We start from the raw sequence: 10,415 nt of genomic DNA on the forward strand, positions 1-10,415 counted from the left end.
TTCTCCTGTGACCGCAGACCTCTCCCTGCGGACACAGTCCAAGAAGAAGACGTGGACCACATGCGATGACCAGTTCCTGCACCACATCGAGGACCGTGGGCTAACTCTAAGTTAGTTATAGGAAGCAAGAGAGGCTGTTAGGTTTAGGTTTAGATTAGGTTAGTTAGGTTAATTTAGATTAAGTTATATACGATGACATATCTTAAGTTACATAGAGTGTTAGACACTCTAACGATGTTAGATTTAAGAACCCGTAGATAAGTAGCAGTAGGAAGTTTGTAAACTTAGCTAAAAATAAATATGTTCAAATAGTAAAGGGGAGTCAGTGAAGTGACAGCAGCGACCGGGATCAGAAGAGGTTAAACCCCGCGAGTCGGAAGACCGAGTTTTCCGTTTGTTATTGTTATTGTTTGAGAAGTTGACGTTAATTTAGAAGTTAGTTTGTTCCTGTTCCGTAGTTAAAGTTATACCGAGTGGAATAAAAGTTGGAAGCAGAAGAAAGAGTTTGATACTCGGTCATCCACGGTACAATACCTATATTGAATATTTTTAGTACCTACTCTATACATAATTTTAAACTTTACACGGTATATACCGCTGTATTATTATAAAATGATGATTATAAACCACCAAGTTTTAAGAATTACTTTTATATTTTTGTGTTTGTGTTGATTCTAGTTTATTTATTTAATAAAAATTTTATTGTTTCAATAAAACTCATATGCCATTTGAGTTTTATCCTATAGTTCTGCTTCTAGGGCCAAAATGTACTAAAAATAAAAATATTTGCACTCTTCAAAGATACACTATGTATAATGTTACAAAATATTTATTTGCTACGTTTAAATAACGTTTAGCACAACGTTTCAGTAACATTTCCTTAAAGCGTTTCAACAATGTTTCAGCGAAACGTGTCAATGAAATGTTTCTGAGGGCGAATTTTTTCAGTTACATAAAACTTTCTGAAACATATAGTGCAGATAACTGAAATGCTTCGGGATTTAAATATACGTTTCTGAAACGTTTCTCAAACACAAAATTGTTCAGCGGGTAAGGACAAACGGGTATTTATGTAATGTTAGGGCGGCAGGTTATTTTCAAAAACATTGTTCCCATTCTTCTGATCTAGTTTTCCGCAAATGTTTCAGTTTTGAATAACAGTAATATTGTAAAGCTATTTTCATGTACTACTAAAAAATAGTCAGTAGAACCCCCGGTTGAATCACGCCCATTTGGAATCACCCTGCACACGGAAATAAACTTTTGAACTATTTCTGTAAAATAAAGTTTTGATCTTTTTTCATAATTTTCGTCAGTCAATAAAGTTTTCGGTTCTTTTGTTAAATAACCTATAGGTTGAAACTACACTTATCAGTAAACTCCTTAACAAACACAGTTATACAGGGTGATTTAAAATTTGCGTCATTACTCTGGAGGTGTCTTAGGAGTAAAGAAAAATTGTTAAAAAAAAGAGTGATATTTGCAAATACTATTTCAGAACAACGGCAACAATGTTTTTCAAGGTAATCTGCCTAAGGAACATTATGTTAATACCGGTTATTTCGAAATTATTAAAAACTCCGGTAACCAAGAAAAAATACAGAAAGTGACAATAAGATAGGTAAGTATAAACGGTAAATTCAACAGTATTCGTTAAATGTAGGATCCAGTTTTTTCAAAATGTCTATTTCATGTCATCGAGAAATTGTTTTTTTGCCTTTACAACCTCGAATTGTATGCAAGTAAACATTTATTTCTGCCTTTATCTCGAAACAAGTTAGTGCCTCTGTAATCACCTTATTGTGCTCTTTCCTCGAGCAGCTATTCGGTTAACTTAATTCTGCTGAATTTGTACCGGTGTTTAGTAAACCATCGGTTTAATGTGTATCTTACGTATGTGGTAGGAATGTAGCCATTCGCCGGTATTTATTTGGTGCCTAGGAAAGGGTCAGTTGTCGTGCTCTGAGTACCCCTGGAAGACACTGCTCCAATTATTTCCAATACTTGTTTTATTGTGTTTGGCACCCGAACACCTATTGTCGTACACTATCTTCCTGGAGCTAACCTTTCGGTGTTCCTAGCCTTTTGTTTGCGCAGGTTCTTACATTTTCTGCTATGTTATTGTAATATTCCTCCATATCTTATGGCACATCTGCATATTTGATATTGGTACACATTTTGTCAAAAAACTTTCAAAATATTTCACGGTTTGAAAAATGTGCCAATTTTCATTTACAAGACAAAAACGGGAAAACTGTGGTACAAAATTAAGAAAATAATTTGGTGAGAAGATAAGAATCAAAATTGTCGCTCCATCTTTATACATACAAATGACATAGAAAATGTGATGTTCCACAACATTAATAAAAATCGCTCAATGCTTTCACTAACGTTAAGATATCAAAATATCATCGTGAATATTCCTTGTCATTGCGACATACAAAGGAAATATAATATGTATCGTAATCGACCAGAAACTGAGGGTTATGATATTAACTACCAATCCGATCAAAAAATGTTTTCAGAAGCAACAAATCAAGATAAATTTTTAATCATTTTAGTAGTGTGTTAAGGTTTAAAAACATAGTAGTTGTTTTTGGTGTTTAGAATAAACCAGTTAGATGACATCATAATTCAACGCTGTTCTATGTTTTCCTTCACTGCCCGCTAGGAAATAATTATATTTCTTTGGGATTAAAGACAATTATTACATTTATCTCGACACACTCCTGGTGAGTATTATACAGGGGGTCCCACCGGGAACCGCCCCGCTAGAAATATGGCAAATTGTAAATAGGAGAAATGTGAAAATTGATGATGGGGGCAAGCAATCTAAAATATTTTCACGACCGCTACGCTTCCGGTTATACCGGAAGTAGGTCTCAACTTGCTTAATTTAAATGTAACACCCTATATACAGGGTGATTCAAAATTGGCGTCATTCCTTTTAAGGGGTGATAGAGGCTCCCTTGGGGAGTACGAGAAAAATATTGAACATTTTTTTCTCGAAAATTTCTAGAAGATATTAACAGTTGAAGATCTAATTTCAACTTTGTTATTAAGCATTATTTTAAAATTGTTCCATGTTTAATTGGTAGCATATTGGAATACTTAAGCATTCAAAAAGGAAAATTACCGTTTTTGCTTCAAATTACGAAAATTTGTGACATCAAAAAAGTTATCTTCAAAAATTTTTTGATGAAAAGGAACAGCGGCAATGACGTTTTTTGTCATTAACAGATAGTTACAGGTGGATAGCCCTTGTCAATAATAACAACAATTTGTCAAACTGTGACTTACTTTGAATTTCCTTTCACGAATTTGCGGATACGCGACAACGACAATAACGACAAAAAAACGATTGTAAACATATTCTATAAACGAAATGAAAGAAACACTAATCATATAACATCGTAGAGATATTTACTGATGTTGAATATTTGTCAGCATATTTCATATAACGTGTAACAATGTAGAAACGGTACACCGGCAACGTTGTTTGTATACTTACAATTAGTGATGAGCATAATTCGTTTACTAACAGAAGGAGGGACTCCGTTGGAGGCAATGCACAAATACGCGCCCATGTGCTTTCTGCTCACCCGCGTCAGGTTTAGCAATGAACCTGCTGCGATTGCAACTGAAACAGAAACGCAGGAAATTATAATGAGGAATTAAGCACAGTGGAACAAGGGAAGCAAGAGACGAGTAATTAAGCCCGCGTCAATTCGATCGAAAGATCCATGTTTAATTTGCAGAAAATGTGCTTTTAAGCTGTGAATCGGACCCTCTAATATTTATTTACATCGGTGCTAAATTTCCGACGGTAAACTCAATGAGCTCAGTAAATGACGCCTAATTAAGGAACAAATTATTAAGGGTAGCTAAAAAGTAGCTACAGGAATAACTTTATTGGGATTGTTTAAATTGCAATTTAGACCACCCCTGAAATTAGTGATGACAAATTTATATTGTGACATAAGTTAAGTAAGTTAAAGTAATAAGAAACATGCAAGTTGAGGCAGTTTGTATTCAAGTAACTATAAAACTAAATATAGAGAGATAATTTTCCTAAGAAAATTTAACTAATTTATATTTTATAATGGATAACTGTATTATATTTTTGAAGCCGATGTTTAGTGTAAAACAAGATTTATTCTGCGTGGTTTTTTTTTACGAGTATTAATTATCTGTTACGGCATAGGTAATGATCGCTTTTATTTTGACATCGATGAGGAGAGAGTGGTTTCAATGCCAAAAAGTAAAGTTTCATCCGTTTTCAAAGTTTATGGGTTGTTGCCATGACGACTACACACATGTGCACCCGTGCATTGTCCTGATGAAACAGCATTTTGTTGTACGCGAAATACGGCTATTTCAGCTTTAAGTCCACATCGAATCTGTTTCAAAAACTACTGTCACAAAAGTGAAAACTACTTAATTTTTTAGGATATATCAATTTTATTTTTCAGCATAATATCTTTCTCGACTAATACACTTCGTCCAAGGATGCTCTAGTTTGTTGATGCCTTCCGAATAATAGGATATGTCCAAGTCTGTAAAATAGGCACTCGTTTCAACAATCACCTCCTGGTTTGAGTTAAATCTTTTTCCCGTCAGCCATTTCTTCACATTGGGGAACAAGTAATAGTCTGAGGGAGCCAAATCTGGAGAATACCGGGGATGTGGAACGAGTTGAAACCCTAGTTCTATCAGTTTTGCAGCCACAACTGCTGATGTGTGAGCTGGTGCGTTATGATGATGGAAAAGGACTTTTTTGTGGGCCAATCGTAGACGCTTTTCTTGTAGCTCGGATTGCAAACGGTCCAATAACGATGAATAATATGCACCTGTAATAATTTAACCCTTTTCCAAATAATCATTGAAGATTACTCCTTGCGAACCCCAAAAGACAGTTGCCATAACCTTCCCAGCCGACGGAACTGTCTTCGCTTTTTTTGGTGCAGATTCCCCCTTGCCAACCCACTGTTTGGACTGTTCTTTGGTCTCATTGTGTAGTTGTTTGTTTTCATCCACAGCCACAAAACTACGCTTAGTCCTGAGGATTCCGCTGGAACAGTTGCGAACCGCCCATGCAACACCCCACACGATATCGCTTTTTTGATCAATCGTGAGCAATCGCCGCACCGATCTTGCGGATGACTTTTTCATGCCCAAATGTTGGTGCAAAATATTATGTACCCGTTTATTCGAGATGCCCACAGCAGTAGCAATCTCATGCACCTTCACTCTTTTGTCATCCATCACCAATTTTTTAAAATTTTTTCAATGATTTCTGGAGTAGTGGCCAAAACAGGGCGTCCAGAACGTTCCGCGCCACATGTGTCCACTCCGGAAATTTTGAAACCACTTATAAAGTGTTCTGATAGAAGGTGCCGAACAACCATAATGTTTATCAAGTTTCTCTGTAGTCTCCTGAGGCGATTTGCCTTTCATAAAATAATTCTGTTTTGTCCATATTTTGAAAATCTCTCGACTTGACTCTCTTGACGACTCTCGAAAACAAATAAACCGACCTGGCTGAAACTTGGTGTGTGTTCTTCCAAGAGATGCTACTAACTCCCTCGTATACGCTAGTGATTGTTTTACCATTTTGAAGGTAATCTATGTGAATAATATCCGCAGGTATCCCAAAAAAACTGTCGCCGTCACCTTGTTGGACCGACAGACCCATTTTGGCCTTCTTTGATGCACGTTCACTGCCACTATTTTGATTGTTGTTTGGTCTCTCGGGTGTTGTGATGGATCCACCTTTCGTCAACGGTTACGAGACGTCGCAAAAACTCGTGCGGATCGCTACGGAACATCGCTAAACATTCATTTGAAATGGTCACCCGGGAGCGCTTATGGTTGAGTGTCAGCAATTGCCGCACCCATCGTGCGGATAGATTTTTGATATCTAAATATTGATATAACATTTACGATGCCTACGACGTCAGCCACCTCGCGCACTTTTATTCTCCGATTCGCTAGAATCGTTTCATGGATGGTATCGACCATCCTGGGAAACAGAAATTGACAAAGTCATCTCTCTTCAATGATTGTTAACCACAAACTAAATGACGTAGCCTGCTCAAAATTTCACAGCAGTCTACTAATAGACGACAGGTGACGGGAGTAGTGTTGAATTTAAAGTTACTGCTCGGGAAATTCAAAAAGTCACTTACATATCAAACGACCCTTGTATTTAAGCAAATTTAATGACAATTGACAAATAATTGATTGTCGTTAATCTTTTTCTTCTTCTTGTACTTTTCCGAAATCTTGTGATCTGTTAATTCTGAGCACGCAGTATTTCCTGGGATGTTGATTGTGCTCCGTGATCCTAGTGTTTATGCTTCGTTTTGTGGTGCCGATGTATGCTCTTCCACAGCTGCACGGAACTCTGTAGACTCCTGGTGCTGATAAAGGATCCCGTTTGTCCTTGGCCGATCTCAAAGTCTGTTGGATGGGTCGAGTTGATTTAAAAGTGGTTTTTACTTGGTGTTGCTCCAGTATCTTGTCGATCCTGTTTTTTCGTCGAATTGCTCTATTGAAATCTTTCTTACGGTATCCATTCCAACCAAAGGCCCTTTCCAGGTGTTTTAATTCTCTCTCTAACTCGGCTGGTTCGCAGATTCTTCTGGCTCTTTCGGTGAGAGTTGTGATGACTCCTCTTTTCTGACTGTGTATATCAAAATAGGCATGAAATGTCATAACAGTTGAAGATTTTGCAATTCTTCATAAAGTTCTTAAAGAAAATCTCATTTTTGTGAAGTTGTATAGATACAATGGATGCTTGATCAGAAACCTTTGAATGGCACTATAGGCTAAGCCCAAATCATCTGCGGCACTTCGAATAGAAGTTTGAAGATATGCACGAAAGTACGCTTAAACATTTACAATGCTGCCTTTATCAGAAATAACAGGTTTTAGTAAGTTCGGTTCAGCTTTCAGTTTGGTGCCATAATTAGGAAAAGTGTACAAACTTCTTCATTTGCTTTAAATTTTGAAACATTTCGTTGAATGTTCTGCATGTCCTTGCAACAATTTGGTCACATTGTCCATGAAGAATATACAGTTTCATTAAAACTTCGTTTGAATTTTTTTATTATTATTTTTTTTATCAGTTTGAATTGAAGTTGAACTGAATGGTTTCTCTCCATTTTGTGAATAATTAAGTCTAAACTGCACTAAAAGGGGCTTAAAGGCTTTTTCTATTACTTTGTTGACTTGACAACTGGTTTGAAGAATTTCAAATGTTCAACTATTATGAAGTTTCATGGCTATTTTGATAAATACGTCGAGATAATCGAATTTTTGCAACAATGTCCATTTATTTCGGAAATTTGACGCTTTAGGGATAGAAACGTGATATATTGTTTCACAGGGAATTTAAAGGTCTTCCCGTATTTGAACTAATATACGGGGTGTGCTATTTGAAAAAATGTAACACATGCTGTATGACATGCTGTATAATTTGGAACAAAATGCTGTACGCCGGGCGCAAGCATAGGATTTTCCGAACCCAGTACCCAAATTTGAAATTTACAGGGATCGAAATCGCGTTGTAATACAAGATTACTTGGGGCTACGTTTTCATTAAAAATAATGAATTTTACTAAATATTTGGGAAACCGCTTTAGATCGATATAGGAATTGTTATGCAGAAATAATCAGATCTATATCGTCAATCCAACCGAGCTTTAAAATATACAGGGTGTCTCATTTAAAATAGCAAAGTTGTATGTACGTTTCGGTATAAGCGGCAACCTCGCATTGTTGAAAATATTTTAGGCCGATAGAGCATATCCGGGGAATTCGTTATACAAATTTTCAGATAGATCCTGCATCGCGTTCTCCTTAAACTTCTAATACGCCATCGACCGTGAATCACCCTGTATATAAATTGGGGACGCTAATACTCAATACATAATTTGTAATAATTTAACTTTCAAAAAACTTAAAACTAGTGTCAAACGCGAATGTCGCGAGCAGTTATGTTTATCTTTGCTTATTTGCTTCCAGGTGCATAAATCTATAAAGTTTAAGTCGAACACTACTTAATCGGGGGGATGTTGAAAAAAAACTAGATTTAGATAGTCTTAACTGGTTTGAATATTGCTATGGTTATAAATTGTGTTTGAGTGATGTTTCATAAACCTCATAGAACGGAATTAATATAGACCAGCAAGGTGATATTCAATTCTCCAACAGAATTATACAATTTTCATATTTCTTAAAAGCAGTGGTAAATTCCGCAATTGATGTTATTATAAATTATTAATTCAATTTCGGTAATTCTCACAAACAAAAAAATTTCAAGCAGGGCTTGTTTTAGGTAAAAAAATGTGATACACAATAGTACTACATTACACTTACGTTGATATTGAGTGCTGCATTGAAAAATTTCAATTTGGGTGATGGATTGGCTCATCATTAATTAAAATCTACGAGTATTATTCATAGTTTTTCCTATGTTTTATCCAAAATATTCCTTATTGAGACAACCCGGTAAAGGTTGGTGTCAGAACACCATCCGTCTCGTTCAGAAAATATCTTCCAGCCATTAAGTATAACTGTTACTCGATCTGAGAAGTTACCTTTGATCGATATCCAAATCCGTAGATTTATAGATAAATCCGTAGGGTTGGCATCGCTGCTCGGGACGGACTCGTAGAGGAATTTGTAGGTTAGGGTGGCGAATCAATGTGCATACATACATTCCAAAATCAATAACTACTTACAAATTAAAAAACATCATTTTTCAGTGGACCAAATTGTGAATCTGAACCATTCTCAAATCCCCTTGAACACGCACAAAAAAAACCATCAAGATCGGTCCAGTTGCTTAAGGGGAGCCACACGAACACAAGAAATATATATCTATACAGTGATTCAAAATTGGCGTCATTCCTATGGGGCCCACTTAGAGAGTACGAGGAAAATATTGAAAATTTTAAGACGGTATTAACAGTAGAAAATAGAATTTTAACTTTGTTATTAAGCATTATTTTGAAAAGGTCTCACGTTTGATTGGTAAGCTATTGGAATACTTAATCATCCGAAAAGCAAAATTACGATCTTTTTGAAAAAAGTACTCTTCTACAATTTTTTGGTTATGGGAAAATGCCACAGATAGGCCCGAAATATACGCAGATAGTGGATAATCTAAAGGTACTCGGTTTCCAGACCCAGAGGAACAGGTATTGGAGATTATTGCAGCTCCGCCTTCCAGAAGCACTGCACAACAACTGCACTTACTCAAACACCGGATACTTAATTGTTCCGGTAATTCCCCCGAGGAAGGGCCTACATTCCTACCATGTATGTAATATGCACAGGACACCAGAACACATTACATCTCTGATCTTCCAAACGCCGGTTCAAATTGAGCAGCAGTTAACTAACCGAACACGAGAAGCTGCTCAAAATATGAACCCAGACTCAAAGTGATTGGGACGCTCAAGATGTTTGGAGTGAAACGGGCAGGACTTCTTGCTCTTGGAAACATTTGTGTTTTAGCAACAGAATTGTATTTTATTTGATCAATAATATTTATCAATGATACATAACCTTTAACAGGTGGTTTTGGATGACAGTTCTGACCTATCTAGGTATATCACTCATTTGCCCCAAAAAGATTGCAGCACTCGGGGGGCTGTTTTGTCGCAGCACTGACCGCAAGGTGACACCGTTATCCTAACCTCGACGCATGTTATTGTCTCTTTTATTTTCTTTGCTTCTTGTTTATTCATGGTCACCAGAGTTTTTAATAATTACGAAGGAACAGGTATTTACGAAATGTTAATTAAGCAGATGACTTGAGAAACATTGTTGTCATCCTTCTTATATAGTTTTTTTTGCAAATATCTGAGTTTTTAATAACATTTATTGAAGTGATAACTTTTTATGGGAGGGTGAACCGATTTTTCTCGGTCACGGCTCCCACTTCGGCCTCTTCGCGCCTGAGGCTTGGGACGCACATATGCACTTTTAATTCAACATTTTTCTCTTAGTGCGGGTGCATCTGTAGATCTGATAAACTTTTCAAATACACATTGCGTTATTATACTGACAGTGATTTTGATTTATCAATTATTGAGTGTGATAATATTGTGTTCGGTGCAGTTTATTTTATAACGCTGATAACAATGAATCAACAAATTATCAAGGGAGAAGCTGCAGATACTGCAAATATTAGGTTAAGGGTGCTCATGTACTAAAGGCATGTTTGAGTTTCGCCTTCTTTTAAATTTCCAATTAAAGTACACACACAATTATACACACTAAAGCAGTTTAAGTGCAAAAAAATGCGATTCGTCCATCAATTTGCAGAAAAATGTATTACAAACTTTTGAAAATCATCTTCAAACGACCGGGTATTTATCATTGCAAATGAGATTGCACATTGC

General features: G+C 36.3%; 1 protein-coding gene across 1 annotated transcript in view; it reads right to left on the bottom strand.

Annotated features, from left to right (window-relative positions):
* LOC125502625 (neurotrimin-like) overlaps nt 1-10,415 on the bottom strand; it is an 87,737-nt gene that overhangs the window by 20,893 nt on the left and 56,429 nt on the right. Inside the window, exon 5 of the mRNA XM_048661434.1 lies at nt 3,512-3,640. Within this exon, the coding sequence (XP_048517391.1) occupies nt 3,512-3,640 (129 nt within the window). The remainder of the gene's footprint in view (nt 1-3,511; nt 3,641-10,415) is intronic.

This window comes from Dendroctonus ponderosae, unplaced genomic scaffold, assembly GCF_020466585.1.
Source record: "Dendroctonus ponderosae isolate FM_Combo_2020 unplaced genomic scaffold, Dpon_F_20191213v2 Dpon_F_20191213_1, whole genome shotgun sequence".
Taxonomy (NCBI): Eukaryota; Metazoa; Arthropoda; class Insecta; order Coleoptera; family Curculionidae; genus Dendroctonus; species Dendroctonus ponderosae.